The sequence below is a fragment of the Thermobia domestica genome, chromosome 11 (assembly GCF_964235325.1).
Source record: "Thermobia domestica chromosome 11, izTheDome1.hap1.1, whole genome shotgun sequence".
Taxonomy (NCBI): Eukaryota; Metazoa; Arthropoda; class Insecta; order Zygentoma; family Lepismatidae; genus Thermobia; species Thermobia domestica.
Window position 1 is genome coordinate 52500066 of NC_137464.1, and position 19110 is coordinate 52519175.

A 19110-nucleotide genomic window follows, 5' to 3' on the forward strand; every position below is an offset into this window, starting at 1 on the left:
TCAACATTTATCGCCGTAGGATAAAAGTGGTTATTTTACTTTCCTTTCGGAAAATTACTATCCTTTCCTCGTACATATCATATTTAGATAATTGATGGTCCATTTTTATATGTACTGTATGTCAAATTAAGCAAGGGGGCCTGATAGAAAATTATAAAATTATAATTCTCTTAAGTTTCGACTTGGTATCAGAGATATATAGATTTATATGAGGATAAAGTGTAGATACTTTTCAAAACATTGTCCTTTCCTCGTGTATATCATATTTATATAATTGACAGTCTACTTTTATATACATGTTAAAAGAAATAGAGAATCTTGTAGAAGAAAATAATATAACAATTTTCTAAACTTTCGACTTGGTACCAGAGATACATAGCTTTATATGAAGGAAAATGTGTAGATAATTTTCCGTAGATTATCTCCGTACATCCGTATTTCTGTAGATCTTCGTACATACTAGAGAATAATGTAGTTCACTTTTAAGCATCTTAAATGAAAGAGGGTACATGGTAGAAAAATGTAAAATAATAAGTTTCGTAAGTTTCGATATGGGGCAGAGATATATATAGCTTTATATAGGGAAAAACGTGTTGATAACTTTTCGAAAAATTACCGCCCTTTTCTCGTACATATCATACTTAGTTGACAGCCCACTTTTATGTGTATGTTAAATAAAATAAAGGATCTTGTAGAAGAAAGTAAAATAACAATTTTCTTCGCTTTCGACTTGGGACCAGAGATACGAGGTGCTACCCAAAATATCCGAAAACGTCATTGTAAAAATCCGAAAACTACACTTATGTCCTAATGTCATCCGTCACCTTGAAAATAGTCCTCTTCGGCATGTACACAACGATCCCAGCGCTTTTCCACTTTTGGAAACACTCCTGGAAGTCGGTAGGGTAAAGGGTATTCACTTGCGATTCCACTTGGATGTCTTCAACAGAGTCAAAATATCGTCCCTTTAACGCGAGTTTCATTTTCAGAAACAGGTAGAAGTCACACGGACTTAGATTAGGGAAGTAGAGAGGGTGGGGGGACCATTGCCATACTGATTTGGCCACGAATTCACTCACAACGAGCGAAGTGTGCACGGGCGCGTTGTCATGATGCAGCAACCAGTCTTTCGATTGCCAAAGCTTTGGCCGTTTGCGCCCAATATCTTTCCTCAGTCTCTTCAAAACCTCGCAGTGAAACTTCCTGTTGTCATTCTGACCAGGAGGAATAAACTTCTTATGCACAATTCCTCGAATGTCGAAAAAAAAATATCAGCATGGGCTTGATGTTTCTGCAGGCTTGTTGAGCTTTCCTCGCCCTTAGAAAGAATAGTGTCTTCCATTGTGGTCGAGAGACAAACTTCGCTGAAATTCGTCTAATGTTCAGTTCATGGGATAGAATTCGTTGACATGTATCGTACGACAGTCGAAGTCTGTTACAAACATTGTGAATTGTCTTCCTTCTGTCTTCACGATTCACACGACGCACCTTCATGATCATTTCCGATGTTGTGTATGTTGACGGTAGATCAGAATATTTGTCATCTTCCACAGATTCACGACTTTCTTTGAGACACTTGAACCACTCAAATGTTCTTGCTTGGCTCGGTGCACTCACACCAAATGCCTCTTTCAGCATGCGGTGGGTTTCAGCTGCAATTCTTTTCAACTTGACACAGAACTTCATGCAAATCCATTGCTCCTTAAGGTCAGCCATTTGACAAATCGCGGAAGCACTGAAACACGTCTTGATACGCACAACTACAACTCACAATTGAATGCGCCAAAGATGACGCAACCGCAACTTTGTGCTGCAGTGGCTAATACATGTACCTCCAGACATCTAGCAGCGGAATGTCGTACTGCTATTGGTTTGCTCGGTAAAAAAAAAAATCTCGGATATTTTGGGTAGCACCTCGTATATAGCTTCATATAAAGGAAAATTCCCGAAAATTTTTTCGAAAATTATTGTGTTAATAATTTCCCGAAAATTATTGTGTTATCCTCGTACATATCATACTTATCAGTCAGAGAACAAACAGTCCACTTTGTCAGAGGGGATCTCGTAGAAGAAAACAAAATAATAACTTTCATAAGTTTCGACTTGGCAAATTAATTTAGATAGTATAAAAATAAAAATTTATACTGACAAGCCTGTATATTTTATAGTATTGAAAAGTCAGAAGTCTGCTGAAACTACTCCGCCACCTATAGTTGGTTGAAGTAGCGAAGATTTTACACGACGGAGAGTGCTGCATGATTTTGCTATAGTGCATATCGCAGCAACATGTGTTAGTCCGATCAAGATTGAGGATTACAATGCAAGATAGAATTTGGAATAATGTTCGAGTAAATCAATGTATTACTTTTTATCATTATAATTCTAACCTCTAAGCGTTCCACAGTCCCTGCCATGTTTGACTCTGCAATAGTATTGTTAACGTTTCTTTGAATCGTTCCAAATCAATTAAGTAATTACTGAAAGAAAGAGTTTTCAGAATGAAGTCTCGTGACAGGAAGTCCGTTCTTATTGCGTGGAGAAAAGAGGGTTCGCAATAATGCAGTAGATAATCTAAATAGGAAATTATAAGTAGACTACTTAATTGTTTCTTCAAATCTCTTAGATAGTTAGATTGATGCACTTGACTAGCTTCTTTTCGCAAGTATGATGTTTATAGTTCACTCATTTTAAAATGACTCGAAAAATTCAAAAATAAATTGTTCAGTATCTCGACCGAGCACTTTCTGTGATTAGGAAAACGATCACTAATTACATCACGAGTAATCTTGGACAGAAGAAAATGTAAATTGGAATACCGTAAACAGAGTAGCTGGCTCTAATTAAAAATGAAAAAATCCTTTAATTTCTATTGAGACAATAAATTCAAACGTTAAAGGTGTGTAAACTAAAAGGTGAGACTCTGGCATATTGCATTGTTGTCGGTAACAAAATGCGGAGAGTTTCAATTACAGATCTGGTTTCACAAACCAACAGCATATTTGGTATCAAGTTTCATCGAAGAGGACTTTCTTGAGAAAAAAAAATGCACACTTCTCTATTTCTGGAACGGAGTTAAGGTCATTTCCTATCAAAATTAAGTTCTGTAAAAATTAAAAAATACAAAAAATAAAAACTAGAGGTTTTTGAATGTAGATCTCTAAGATTTTACACTCCGTTTCCCTTAGCAACACTAATCAAACAGTGTTCGTAGGTTTTTCCTAGTTTTCCGTATCAAAATTTCTCTAGTTTGTTGAGAGTCAAATTCCTATGACAGAAGTTCTAAAATTAATTTTCTCTCCTTTCTCATCTCAACTATAGGTTGGGCGCAACATGGAAATTTTAAAACTTTTCTTTCTCTTGGGAGAGATGTTTTATACTTTGATAAGGTCTCTTATTTGTAACTCCATCTAGATATTTTATCCTTGGACTTCCTTTTCCCGGTCTTCCTTCTGCTTTTCCTTCATCAACAATCCAATCCAATCAACGATCCAATCGGAGTGCCAAATAAGATAGCTAAGCATGCTGCATTCTTTTTCCTATTGTCTTTATGATCTATTGATTGATTTAACAATATTAAAAGAAGTATCAACCACATTTGTTTTATTTATTTACTCTTTGCTTCTACATTTTAATTTTTTTCCTTCATTTTTTTAAACAAAAAATTACACAGAAATACACCCAACCAGCAACTGGTTCAGATCATGATATTTTGAAGAGACACGCACACTTATATACCCATATGATATGTACACAAACTATTGCTATTATTTGGTCTAGGAATTAATTCGTGCGGTTGGTACGCACACATTGAAGCTGTAGTACAAACACAAAATACATAAATACCTTAAGAAAAATATTGTCCATCGCTAGCCACCACTTTCGCCCATCTGTCAGGCAATGTACGGATTCCGTGGCGAAAGAAGTCCTCATCCTTGGAAGCGATCCAGTCAGAGACCCATGTTTCGATATCTTCTGAAGAAGTAAACCGCTGTCCAATCAAATCGTTGTTCATGCAATCGAACAAGTAGTAGTCCGAAGGAGCAACGTCTGGTGAATACGGCGGGTGGGGTAAAACTTCCCATCCGACATTTCCTAATAGGTTTTGACCGGTTTTGCGACATGTGGGCGAGCGTTATCATGTTGAACAATAAGTTTATCATGTCTGTTCTCCCATTCTGGTCGTGTTCTGGCCAGAGCTTGCTTCAAACGCATTAATTGTCGTCGATAACGTTCTCCATTCATAGTTTCACCCGGTTGCAGTAGCTCATAGTACACCACACCTTTCATATCCCACCATATGCACAGCATAACCTTTGCACAGTGAATATCTCGTTTTGGTTGTGATGGACCTGGTTCACCTGGTTTCACCCAGGCCTTTTTTCTTTTAGGGTTCTCGTAATGGATCCACTTCTCATCACCCGTAATAATTCGATGCAGAAACCCCTTTCTGCTTTGTCGTTGAAGCAGCAATTCGCAAATGGTTTTTCGTCTTTCAACGTCTCTGTCTTTCAATTCATGTGGAACCCAATGTGACATCTTTTGAATCATTCCCATGGCTTTCAAGCGTTTGGAGACTGTTGTTTGATCAACGCCTAATGCTGCTGCAAGTTGTTCCTGCGTTTGACTCGAATCCTGCTCGAGCAATGCTGTCAATTCTTCGTCTTGAAATTTTTTGGCTGTCCAGCTCGCTCTTGGTCTGCCAAGCCGAAATCACCACTTCTAAACCGTGCAAACCACTTCTGACACGTTCGCTCAGCTAGAGCATGGTCACCATACACTTCCACCAAAATACGATGACTTTCAGTCGAACTTTTCTGCATGTTAAAGTAATGCAGCAGGACACCCCGCAAAAGCACTTTATCAGGCACAAATTGCGCCATGTTCACTTAACTACAAACTGGTGTTGTTGACGCTTTTATCCACTGCCCTATACTACGAACGATACGCGATGACAGGGGTTTGCAACACATGTGTGGATACACGGAACTGTGGGACGCTCCGTTCGTTGCGCCATCTCTTGTCCAACCGCACGAATTAATTCCTAGACCAAATAATTTGGTTTATTTCTGAAAAACAACGGAAAATTTAGGCATTTATATTGGTCAATCAGCAGGGACATGAAGTTTTCGTTTCAACGATAACATCGAAAACTTGAAAATAGCAAAGTAAAGTATGTATGTAGATATACCTAAATATATGATAGAAGGTCGTTTTTTGGTGTTTTTAAATCGCGAAATAACGCGAATTTGGCACTTTTCCAAAGTAACACCGAAATGCACTGCAGAAAGCGATAGATTCGCGAAATCGTCATGTTGGCAGGTAATACTAATAAAATAACACAAGTTTTTAAATCGCGAAATAACGCGAATTTGGTACTTTTCCAAAGTAACACCGAAATGCACTGCAGAAAGCGATAGATTCGCGAAATCGTCATGTTGGCAGGTAATACTAATAAAATAACACAAGTTTTCTTTGCAACAAAATGTGATTCAGAGAAGACCATCAGTCCTGCTTTTTTTTTTCTTTTTCTTTTTCTTTTTTCTTTTTCTTCCTTTTTTTCTTTCTTTTTCTTTTGTTTAGATCGATTGGTTAGTGAAAGTTTGCCCCCTGAGATTTTGCTGCCTGTGCTCTTCAAGCAATATCTTTGCCAGCTTCCAACGTTGGTTCTGACAGATATTTTTCAGAATACAACTCCATAGTAAGGAAGCAAAAGCTTAAAGATTAAAATGTGGATATTTTGACAATTCCGTCCTTTGAAAAATAAGAGAAACATTGAAGAAACTATAAATTCACCATTAAGTGAAAATGTGTGTTGATTGCTTTTTAGATAAGTATATTGTGAATGAATTAGTCCCAGAAGCGACAGTCCTATTAGCGACAGGAACTGTTATCTGTCCTATGTGCGACCGATTCATTTACATTGAGATGGTGGAAGATGATATGATTCCCTCTCGTGAAATATGTTTGCCTCTGGCGTTATTAGCGCCCGAACAACCTTGCTACGAAAAATGTACGTGCCAGTAACACAGTTCATCAAATATATTTTCCCTCTACAGTGAGTGCAAATAAAACTTATTTTGAGTTAGATTTGACATAAAACATATCAAATAACTTAGCGAGACAACAGGGACATTTCCATGAAAAGTATATTCTTATGTAATTATTGAAAAACCAGTTGTAATATCTCCTTTCTTCAAAATCTCTGTTTCCGTACTTAATTTGATTCAAATCTAATTACTCACTAAGCACAGTAATATATTTTATTTTGAAAAACTTAAATGTGTAACAGTTTCGACAACTATCTACTTTTTAGACTTCCACTGAATAAAATGAAAAAAAAAGTTCATGATAAAAGATAGCTTTTGAGATCCTTTACATCTGATTGGCTATTCTCAACCAATCTCACCAATTACAATGCAGTTCACTCTAAACATTTCAAAAGGTAAACAAACTCTTTAAACTACCTTCCTCCCTATTGTAAGTTACTAAAACGTAAACTAATTGCTTAATTTGCCTTCCTTTCTTGTTTTGACTTATACATAAAAGCTTGTCGTATAGCAATCTGAATACGAGTAATCCCTTATAAACTAGACGAACTGTTAAGTCCTGCGAGAGATTTGTAACTTCGGTAATAATTTCTTCGAATACATTCTTTTTAAGATTTCTTTGATATCCTCAAGTGGTGAACACCCTCTTTCCATGGGCGCCCGATGGGAAGGCAGGGATCACCTCCTTGGCTTACGAAAATGTATACGTAATATAGCAAACAACGTATATTAAATACCAGATATACCAGACATGGTACAGCAACATGAAGATGCCCCTCCCTAGAAAATTTTCTTCGGGCGCCCCTACCTCTTTCTGATTTCTTTCTTATGCCATAAACATATTCAATCTAAACTTATGCTCCGCATCATTTTAACATGAAACTTTTAATTATATTAAAATCATAGACAAAGGCGGAGCTACTCTAAATATTTAGTTAGTTTTCCCCTTGATATAGTCAGTGTATTCATAGAAAGTAATTCAAAAATATTTAGAAAAAACGTAGAAAATATTGTTAGTGTAATGAGAGTAGTTTCACTTATTAAATGCAGGTAGAGCGAAATTTTTCATAGTACATTTTGTTAGGTTCTAAATCGCATTAGCATGAAACAAGTTAAAGAAGAGAGAACCTTGTCTTCTTCCATTATCTTAGTATGAACGAATCGGTGACTCATAGAGCAGTTAACAGATCGAATCGGTCGCTCATAGGACAGTTAACAGTTCCTGTCGCTAATAGGAATGTCGCAAGTGGGACGATACCATTGTTTTCTTGAAGTGAAGAAAATATTCAAAAATACTGCAGTATGGTTTTTAATATATATATATATATATATATATATATATATATATATATATATATATATATATATATATTAAAAACCACATATACACGAGGGCAAGTAAAAAATTATCTACACTTTGTCATAACTTTTCTTACATTGCGCACTTTGTCTTCTGTTCCCTCATATTTTATTCTTATACTGTTGTGGTAATGCTGTGAAAGTGTGATCTTTATTCCTCCATTTTCTTTCTTCTGTTGCCACTATGAGCCAGAATCAAAGCGCCAGAGTATGTAGTGGAAATACCCTGGATCTCCAACGAAGAAAAAATTCAAGACTGAGCCATCCACAGAAAAGATTATGTTAACTGTGTTTTGGGACTCACAGGGGCTCATAATGGCAGAGTTCATGGAAAAGGGAAAGACGATCAACAGTACGAGTTATAGTGAAATGTTGGAAAAGAACCTGAAGCCGAGAATTCGCAACAAACGCCGAGGTTTGATGTCTAAGAAAGTTTTGTTGTTGCATGACAATGCACGGTCACACACGGCTAATCACAATATTGAAACCATCAACAAGCTGAAATTTGAGTTATTGGAACATCCTCCCTACAGCTCAGACCTAGGTCAGTAGTAGAAAAATGATCGATCTGGCTCATACTAGAACATACTAGAACATACTAGAACAACTCACAAGCCACTGGGAAAATGACCACCGTGCACCGTGAGCCCACGGTCTTTTATGACCTCAAATTTAGGGGTGAATTTAATCCCTCTTATGAGCACTTTTAAGGGGGTGTATTCGTTCTCTTTTATGACCACGTTTAAGGGGTGAACTCGTTCCCTTTTACGAGCCCCCCCTGGGAATTGACCACCATACAACGTGAGCCCATGGTCTTTTACAACCTCCATTTTAAGGGTGAACTCGTTCTCTTTTACGACCTCCATTTTAGAGGATGTACTCGTTCCCTTTTATGAGCATATTTTTCAACCAATATTTTAACATAACAAAAATGACATAAGAATACGTAACATAGCAGGGTATACTCGTTCTCTTTTATGAGCACTTTTTCAACATAGCAGACAAAGAACATAGCAAAGGGGTACGAACACATAACATAACAAGGGTGAACTCGTTCCCTTTTATGAGCACTTTTCCAACCCCTATGTTAATTACGAACACATAGAAGAGCAGATAACACATAGCACTATTTTAACATAGCAGATATCATGTAAGATTAAGAGCAGAAGACTACATAACATAGCAGGCCTCCATTTTAAGGGTGAACTCGTTCTCTTCTATGAGCATATTTTTCAACCCTTATTTTAACATAGCAGAAATTACACTGAGACTATGAACACATAGCAGAACAGACTCGTTCCCTTTTATGAGCACTTTTTAGGGGGTGTACTCGTTCTCTTTTATGAGCACATTTTTAAGGGTGTACTCGTTCCCTTTTATGAGCACTTTTCCAACCCCTATGTTAATTACGAACACATAGAAGAAGAGATAACACATAACACTACGTAACACACAGCAGAACAGATAACACAAAAGAGTACGTAACATAACAAGGGTGTATTCATTCCCTTATTTTAACATAGCAGAAATTACACTGAGACTATGAACACACAGCAGAGCATAAGAGTATGTAACATAAAAGAGCTAATACAAGAGTATGGCATATTTTTCAACCCTTATTTTAACATAGCAGAAATTACACTGAGACTACGAACACATAGAAGAGACTACGTAACATAGCAAGGGTGTACTCGTTCCCTTTTATGAACACATTTTTCAACCCCTATTTTAACATAACAGAAATGACATAAGAATACGTAACATAGCAGATAACTCATTCCAACCCTTATTTTAACATAACGAGCAAAGATTACAATCGAACACCCCACGGTCTACAGATAATCATTTTAGAGGGTGTATTCATTCATTCTCTTTGATGACCATTTTTTCCACTCCTAATTGAAATTACTGTACATAGGAGAGCAGATAATACATAAGATTCGTTCCCTTTTATGAACACTTCTTAGGGGGTGAACTCGTTCCCTTTTATGAGCATATTTTCAACCCCTATTTGAACATTTTAACATAGCAGAAATGACATAAGCATGTCCTCAAACTACTGACCATCGTGAACAAAGGTCAAACTCAAAAACAAAACAACATATCGAGGTGCTGTTTCCACATTTAGTAAAATTCTAAAATAAATACCATCGAGGTCAAAGGTCAAAACTCGAAACCGGAGCCACATTTAGTAATTGGTCATCAGCTACTACAAGTTCCAAAATAGTGGCCATCGAGGTCAAAGGTCAACATACTTAAAACCTAATCACTCGAAAATGGATCCACATATTGAGGTGCTGTTTCCACATTTAGCAATTGGTCATCAACTACTACAAGTTCCAAAATAGTGGTCATCGAGATCAAAGGTCAACATACTTAAAACCTAATCACTCGAAAATGGATCCACATATTGAGGTGCTGTTTCCACATTTAGCAATTGGTCATCAGGTACTACAAGTTCCAAAATAGTGGTCATCGAGATCAAAGGTCAACATACTTAAAACCTAATCACTCGAAAATGGATCCACATATTGAGGTGCTGTTTCCACATTTAGCAATTGGTCATCAGGTACTACAAGTTCCAAAATAGTGGTCATCGAGATCAAAGGTCAACATACTTAAAACCTAATAACTCGAAAATGGATCCACATATTGAGATAGAGTTTCCATATTTAGTAATTGGTCATCAACTGCTACATGTCCCAAAATTAGTGGTCATCGAGGTCAAAGGTCAAAATACTTAAAACCCAATAACTCGAAAACGAAGCAACGTATTGAAGTGCTGTTTCCACATTTAGTAATTGGTCATCAAATACTACAAGTTCCAAAATAGTGACCATCGACGTCAAAGGTCAAAATACTGAAAACCTAATAACTCAGAAATGGAGCCACATATTGAGATGGTGTTTCCACATTTAGTAATTGGTCATCAACCAGTGAAAGTTCCAAAATAATGACCATCGAGGTCAAAGGTCAAAATACTTAAAACCTAATAACTCGAAAATGGATCCACATATTGAGCTGCTGTTTCCACATTTAGCAATTGGTCATCAGGTACTACAAGTTCCAAAATAGTGGCCATCGAGATCAAAGGTCAACATACTTAAAACCTAATAACTCGAAAATGGATCCACATATTGAAGTGCTGTTTCCACATTTAGTAATTGGTCATCAACTACTACAAGTTCCAAATTAGTGGCCATCGAGGTCAAAGGTCAAAATACTTAAAACCCAATAACTCGAAAATGGATCCACATATTGAAGTGCTGTTTCCACATTTAGTAATTGGTCATCAGGTACTACAAGTTCCAAAATAATGACCATCGAGGTCAAAGGTCAAAATACTTAAAACCTAATATCTCGAAAACGAAGCCACATACTCAGGTGCTGTTTCCACATTTAGCAAGAGGTCATCAACTAGTACAATTTCCAAAATAATGACCATCGAGGTCAAAGGTCAAAACTCGAAAACGGATCCAAGTATTGAGGTGGTGTTTCCCAAATTTGGTAATTGGTCATCAACCACTACAAGTTCCAAAAATAATGACCATCGAGGTCAAAGGTCAATCTCGTAAATGAAACCACATATTGAGATAACGTTTCCTCATTTAGTAAATTTGTGTGATCTATTCAATTTTGTACAAAGCAGAAAAAAGTGAAGAAGGAATAAATTTGAGAACACAATTTTAACTAGCGCAGAATTTCTGTACCTTGTTGGGCTATTCAAAAGAAAGCAAAGATATGCCATATTAACTAGCTGAGAATTATTTAAGCAAAACGAAGAAAGCGAACATGGACCATTTTACTCAAATTTGGATGGAGTATTTATATTTGTATGAACCAGAAAAAAAAATGAAGAACGTTCAATATTTCTGTACAATGTTGTACTACCCAAATAATCACAAGAAATTCAAAGTAGGGTCATTTTATACCTTTTTGTGCTATTCAAATAATAGAGGCAACAAATTTCAGTGGTCTATTTTATTTTTGTACTAATCAGAAGAAAAGCAAAGATATGCCATTCTCAGACTTTTATACCATTTTGTACTACTCCAATAAACGAAGGAATACCAACCAGAAAAAAAGAAGTGAAGATCAGGTGAATTACTTTCTTTTGTACCAACTGGAAAAGAGAAGAAGAGCTACTTTAACTAGCCCATTATGTACTGTTTAAACAAACGAAAATTGACCATTATGTAACTTTTGAAATACTGAAATGTTCTATTTTTGTATCAATCAGAAAAACCCGAAGAAGGATCATTTTAACAAGTTCATAATTTCGATGTTCTACTTTTTATACCAACGAGAAAAAAAATGAACTAGCTGAATATACGAAAGAATAAATTTAAGTGACCTATTCAATTTTGTACCAAATGCTGAAATGTCATTTTTAACTGGTTCAGAATTTTACTACTCAAATAAACAATGGAATATTTAGTTTTGTACCACCGAGAAAAAACAAAGAATATTGTACCATTTTGGAGTTTTCAAATAAACAAAGGACTTATAATTTGTGTCAACTCTAAAAAGGATCATTTTATACCATTTTGTATTATTTGAACAAGCAAAAGGAAAAAGCAAAAAAGGATCATTTTAACTAGTCTAATAAACGAAGGCATAAATATGAGTGGGACCAGAGAAAAACCGAAGAAGGCCCATTTTAACTAACTGAGAATTTCTGTACCTTTTTGTACTATTTAAACAAACGATGAGATAAATTTGAGTGACCTGTTTTTTGTACTAACCAGAAAAAGCGAAGAAGGCACCTTTGTACTAGCCCAATGAACGAAAGAACAAATTTGGGTGGTCTACTTTTTTATACCAAACAAAGAAGAACCATTTTAACTTGCTGAGTATTTTATACCATTTTGTACTACTCAAATAAACGAAAGAATAAGCGAAAAAAGACCTTTTTAACTAGTGCAGAATTTCTGTAACGCAAAAATTAATTTGGATGGAGTAACAAGAAAGAAAGCAAAGATATGTCATAGTAACTATTTAAATAAACGAGGGGATAAATTTAAATGATCTATTCCATTTTGTACCAAGGAGAAATGCCATTTTTATCTAGCGTAGAATTTCTAGTGCATGTTGTATTATTTAAACAAAACGAAGGGCTAAATTTGAGAAAGCGGACACGAACCATTTTACTCAAATTTGGATGGAGTATTTAGCTTTGTATGAACCAGAAGAAAAAAGTAAAGAAGATCCGTTTTAACTAGTTCAATATTTCTGTATAATTTTGTACTACCCAAATAAACGAAATTTTATTTTTGACCAATCACAAGAAAATCAAAGAAGGGTCATTTTAACTAGCCAAGCAGAAAAAAAGGAAAGAATTAACACTTTGTACTAACCAGAAAATGAGAAGAAGGATCAGCATTCTATACTTTTGGTGCCATTTATTGGGGTGTCCTATTTCCTTTTATACCAACGAGAACCATTTTTAACTGGCTCAGAATTTTATGCCTTTTTGTAAAATTTGTATCAAACCAGAAAAAAGCAAGGAAATACCATTTTAAATAGCTCAGCATGTTATAGCTTTTTGTGTTTTTGGTCTGCCCAATTTCTTGACCATGTTGTACTATTTAAACAAACAAAGGAATAAATTTGTGTGAGCTATTCACTTTTATAGCAAAGAAGGTCAATTTATACCTTTTTGTGCTTGACCTATTGAAGAATGAATAAATTTTGTTTGCAATTAAAAAAGCGGAGAAGGTCTACTTTCTGTACAAACCAGAGAAAAACAAATTTGTCTAACCTATTCACTTTTATAGCAAAGCCCCTTTTAGTTTTATACCAACCATGAAGGTCCATTATACCATTTTTGTAACAATTAGAAGAAAACAGCTAAGAATTTTATACCTTTGTGGTGTTACATTTTGTATATTTTTGTGTCATCCAGAGAACAATTTAAATTGACTCTCCCTGACAATTCAGTTGCCAGAGTCCAATGTTACTTATCTATTAAATTCTTAATATTACAGTAATACAAATTGATCCAGTTAACAGTTCAAGTTCTTCTATTCTTACACAATCAAATGCATATGCTACAGTGGGCTCAGTGTTCATTTACAGAATTAAATAATTGTTTATCTTTCTCTAAAAACATTTCTACTATTTTGTTGATATAATAATCACACTCTGTTATGTATTCATATACCAGATTAAATTTTTTCTCCACAGTATAAGTGTTCTTAATATTATGACCTTTAAAATGCTTCTTTAAATAAAGTTTATAGATTTTCTCTCTTATTTCACGTTTAATTAAGATCGTCCACACCTTTTGCAATAATTCGTAATCATACTGCAGCAAACAGTTGTGATCTTTTTCATTTTCATTATGTTTAGAACATGCTTTACATAATAATACTGAATTTGGTGTATACTCATTAAATAATTGTATAACACATGTATGACTAATACTTTCACTAGTACACCCGCACTAATTAGCTTCCAGTTCAAAACGGGTAATATTTGAAACACTGTCATCATCATTATATCTATTATAGCGTCTAAAATAATACACTTCATCTATTTCTTGTGTTGGATATATGATTCTCACTTTATCACGTAATTCATCTGGCAAATCGGGGTCAGACGGGTGAATTAACAGTATAGGTTTTTCGTTTTCACGCTGAATTTCTTTTTCTCAAGGAGAAACATAAACAATTTCCATGCTAGTCATTTTTTCTGCTCTTCAGCAAAAACCAATCGAATAAATAATTTTATATATCTACAATAAAAACATTCTATGCATTCTCCGTGTTTCATAATATGTTTCAAAGCAATATAACATCATGATGTATATCCTATTATTTCCAAATATACTCCATAATCTTATAATACATTATAATAAAATACATAAATGCAAAAATATATATTTGCCTTTTTTTCTTAGACGAGGAAGGAAAGTAAAAATAATTGAATCGTCGAGCAATAGGCAATACCTTAGGACCCTCACTATACTAGCAGTACAAATGTTAAATATCCGCAGCAACATGGAACTTTGAAAACTTCTCTTACTTTGATATAATCTCTTCTTCTGCTGTGATTCAAAATGGACAAGTATGCTGTTATGATTTGTCGTCATTCATCAGTTTTCTTTAGAACGCTAATTGCTATGTAGTCTGTTCTACACAATTATGACGCAATTTTGGTTGGTTAAATCTTACGTTCAAATATGTAGTTAATGACACAAAAATATACAAAATGTAACACCACAAAGGTATAAAATTCTTAGCTGTTTTCTTCTAATTGTTACAAAAATGGTATAATGGACCTTCATGGTTGGTATAAAACTAAAAGGGGCTTTGCTATAAAAGTGAATAGGTTAGACAAATTTGTTTTTCTCTGGTTTGTACAGAAAGTAGACCTTCTCCGCTTTTTTAATTGCAAACAAAATTTATTCATTCTTCAATAGGTCAAGCACAAAAAGGTATAAATTGACCTTCTTTGCTATAAAAGTGAATAGCTCACACAAATTTATTCCTTTGTTTGTTTAAATAGTACAACATGGTCAAGAAATTGGGCAGACCAAAAACACAAAAAGCTATAACATGCTGAGCTATTTAAAATGGTATTTCCTTGCTTTTTTCTGGTTTGATACAAATTTTAGAAAAAGGCATAAAATTCTGAGCCAGTTAAAAATGGTTCTCGTTGGTATAAAAGGAAATAGGACACCCCAATAAATGGCACCAAAAGTATAGAATGCTGATCCTTCTTCTCATTTTCTGGTTAGTACAAAGTGTTAATTCTTTCCTTTTTTTCTGCTTGGCTAGTTAAAATGACCCTTCTTTGATTTTCTTGTGATTGGTCAAAAATAAAATTTCGTTTATTTGGGTAGTACAAAATTATACAGAAATATTGAACTAGTTAAAACGGATCTTCTTTACTTTTTTCTTCTGGTTCATACAAAGCTAAATACTCCATCCAAATTTGAGTAAAATGGTTCGTGTCCGCTTTCTCAAATTTAGCCCTTCGTTTTGTTTAAATAATACAACATGCACTAGAAATTCTACGCTAGATAAAAATGGCATTTCTCCTTGGTACAAAATGGAATAGATCATTTAAATTTATCCCCTCGTTTATTTAAATAGTTACTATGACATATCTTTGCTTTCTTTCTTGTTACTCCATCCAAATTAATTTTTGCGTTACAGAAATTCTGCGCTAGTTAAAAAGGTCTTTTTTCGCTTATTCTTTCGTTTATTTGAGTAGTACAAAATGGTATAAAATACTCAGCAAGTTAAAATGGTTCTTCTTTGTTTGGTATAAAAAAGTAGACCACCCAAATTTGTTCTTTCGTTCATTGGGCTAGTACAAAGGTGCCTTCTTCGCTTTTTCTGGTTAGTACAAAAAACAGGTCACTCAAATTTATCTCATCGTTTGTTTAAATAGTACAAAAAGGTACAGAAATTCTCAGTTAGTTAAAATGGGCCTTCTTCGGTTTTTCTCTGGTCTCACTCATATTTATGCCTTCGTTTATTAGACTAGTTAAAATGATCCTTTTTTGCTTTTTCCTTTTGCTTGTTCAAATAATACAAAATGGTATAAAATGATCCTTTTTAGAGTTGACACAAATTATAAGTCCTTTGTTTATTTGAAAACTCCAAAATGGTACAATATTCTTTGTTTTTTCTCGGTGGTACAAAACTAAATATTCCATTGTTTATTTGAGTAGTAAAATTCTGAACCAGTTAAAAATGACATTTCAGCATTTGGTACAAAATTGAATAGGTCACTTAAATTTATTCTTTCGTATATTCAGCTAGTTCATTTTTTTTCTCGTTGGTATAAAAAGTAGAACATCGAAATTATGAACTTGTTAAAATGATCCTTCTTCGGGTTTTTCTGATTGATACAAAAATAGAACATTTCAGTATTTCAAAAGTTACATAATGGTCAATTTTCGTTTGTTTAAACAGTACATAATGGGCTAGTTAAAGTAGCTCTTCTTCTCTTTTCCAGTTGGTACAAAAGAAAGTAATTCACCTGATCTTCACTTCTTTTTTTCTGGTTGGTATTCCTTCGTTTATTGGAGTAGTACAAAATGGTATAAAAGTCTGAGAATGGCATATCTTTGCTTTTCTTCTGATTAGTACAAAAATAAAATAGACCACTGAAATTTGTTGCCTCTATTATTTGAATAGCACAAAAAGGTATAAAATGACCCTTCTTTGAATTTCTTGTGATTATTTGGGTAGTACAAAATTGTACGGAAATATTGAACGTTCTTCATTTTTTTTCTGGTTCATACAAATATAAATACTCCATCCAAATTTGAGTAAAATGGTCCATGTTCGCTTTCTTCGTTTTGCTTAAATAATTCTCAACTAGTTAATATGGCATATCTTTGCTTTCTTTTGAATAGCCCAACAAGGTACAGAAATTCTGCGCTAGTTAAAATTGTGTTCTCAAATTTATTCCTTCTTCACTTTTTTCTGCTTTGTACAAAATTGAATAGATCACACAAATTTACTAAATGAGGAAACGTTATCTCAATATGTGGTTTCATTTACGAGATTGACCTTTGACCTCGATGGTCATTATTTTTGGAACTTGTAGTGGTTGATGACCAATTACCAAATTTGGGAAACACCACCTCAATACTTGGATCCGTTTTCGAGTTTTGACCTTTGACCTCGATGGTCATTATTTTGGAAATTGTACTAGTTGATGACATCTTGCTAAATGTGGAAACAGCACCTGAGTATGTGGCTTCGTTTTCGAGATATTAGGTTTTAAGTATTTGACCTTTGACCTCGATGGTCATTATTTTGGAACTTGTAGTACCTGATGACCTATTGATAAAAGTGGAAACACGGTCTCAATATGTGGATCCATTTAAGAGTTATTTGGTTTTAAGTATGTTGACCTTTGACCTCGATGGCCATTATTCTGGAACTTGTAGTAGTTGATGACCAATTACTAAATGTGGAAACAGCACTTCAATATGTGGATCCATTTTCGAGTTATTAGGTTTTAAGTATGTTGACCTTTGACCTCGATGGCCACTATTTTGGAACTTGTAGTACCTGATGACCAATTGCTAAATGTGGAAACAGCACCTCAATATGTGGATCCATTTTCGAGTTATTAGGTTTTAAGTATTTTGACCTTTGACCTCGATGTTCATTATTTTGGAACTTGCACTGGTTGATGACCAATTACTAAATGTGGAAACACCATCTCAATATGTGGCTCCATTTCTGAGTTATTAGGTTTTAAGTATTTTGACCTTTGACGTCGATGGTCACTATTTTGGAACTTGTAATATTTGATGACCAATTACTAAATGTGGAAACAGCACTTCAATACGTTGCTTCGTTTTCGAGTTATTGGGTTTTAAGTATTTTGACCTTTGACCTCGATGACCACTAATTTTGGGACATGTAGCAGTTGATGACCAATTACTAAGTATGGAAACTCTATCTCAATATGTGGATCCATTTTCGAGTTATTAGGTTTTAAGTATGTTGACCTTTGACCACGATGACCACTATTTTGGAACTTGTAGTACCTGATGACCAATTGCTAAATGTGGAAACAGCACCTCAATATGTGGATCCATTTTCGAGTGATTAAGTTTTAAGTATGTTGACCTTTGACCTCGATGGCCACTATTTTGGAACTTGTAGTAGCTGATGACCAATTACTAAATGTGGCTCCGGTTTCGAGTTTTGACCTTTGACCTCGATGGTATTTATTTTAGGATTTTACTAAATGTGGAAACAGCACCTCGATATGTTGTTTTGTTTTTGAGTTTGACCTTTGTTCACGATGGTCAGTAGTTTGAGGACATGCTTATATCATTTCGGCTATGTTAAAATGTTCAAATAGGGGTTGAAAATATGCTCATAAAAGGGAACGAGTTCACCCCCTAAAAAGTGTTCATAAAAGGGAACGAATCTTATGTATTATCTGCTCTCCTATGTACAGTAATTTCAATTAGGAGTGGAAAAAATGGTCATCAAAGAGAATGAATGAATACACCCTCTAAAATGATTATCTGTAGACCGTGGGGTGTTCGATTGTAATCTTTGCTCGTTATGTTAAAATAAGGGTTGGAATGAGTTATCTGCTATGTTACGTATTCTTATGTCATTTCTGTTATGTTAAAATAGGGGTTGAAAAATGTGTTCATAAAAGGGAACGAGTACACCCTTGCTATGTTACGTAGTCTCTTCTATGTGTTCGTAGTCTCAGTGTAATTTCTGCTATGTTAAAATAAGGGTTGAAAAATATGCCATACTCTTGTATTAGCTCTTTTATGTTACATACTCTTATGCTCTGCTGTGTGTTCATAGTCTCAGTGTAATTTCTGCTATGTTAAAATAAGGGAATGAATACACCCTTGTTATGTTACGTACTCTTTTGTGTTATCTGTTCTGCTGTGTGTTACGTAGTGTTATGTGTTATCTCTTCTTCTATGTGTTCGTAATTAACATAGGGGTTGGAAAAGTGCTCATAAAAGGGAACGAGTACACCCTTAAAAATGTGCTCATAAAAGAGAACGAGTACACCCCCTAAAAAGTGCTCATAAAAGGGAACGAGTCTGTTCTGCTATGTGTTCATAGTCTCAGTGTAATTTCTGCTATGTTAAAATAAGGGTTGAAAAATATGCTCATAAAAGAGAACGAGTTCACCCTTAAAATGGAGGCCTGCTATGTTATGTAGTATTCTGCTCTTAATCTTACATGAT

At 34.7% G+C, this 19110-nt stretch overlaps 1 protein-coding gene across 1 annotated transcript; it reads right to left on the bottom strand.

The window, feature by feature from the left end:
- Positions 1 to 1236: 1236 nt before the first annotated feature.
- LOC145665132 (protein GVQW3-like) lies at positions 1237 to 1716 on the bottom strand. The gene has a single exon (XM_081732411.1). It carries the CDS (start codon positions 1714 to 1716, stop codon positions 1237 to 1239), a length of 480 nt encoding a protein of 159 aa, XP_081588537.1.
- Between the last annotated feature and the right edge of the window lie 17394 nt (positions 1717 to 19110).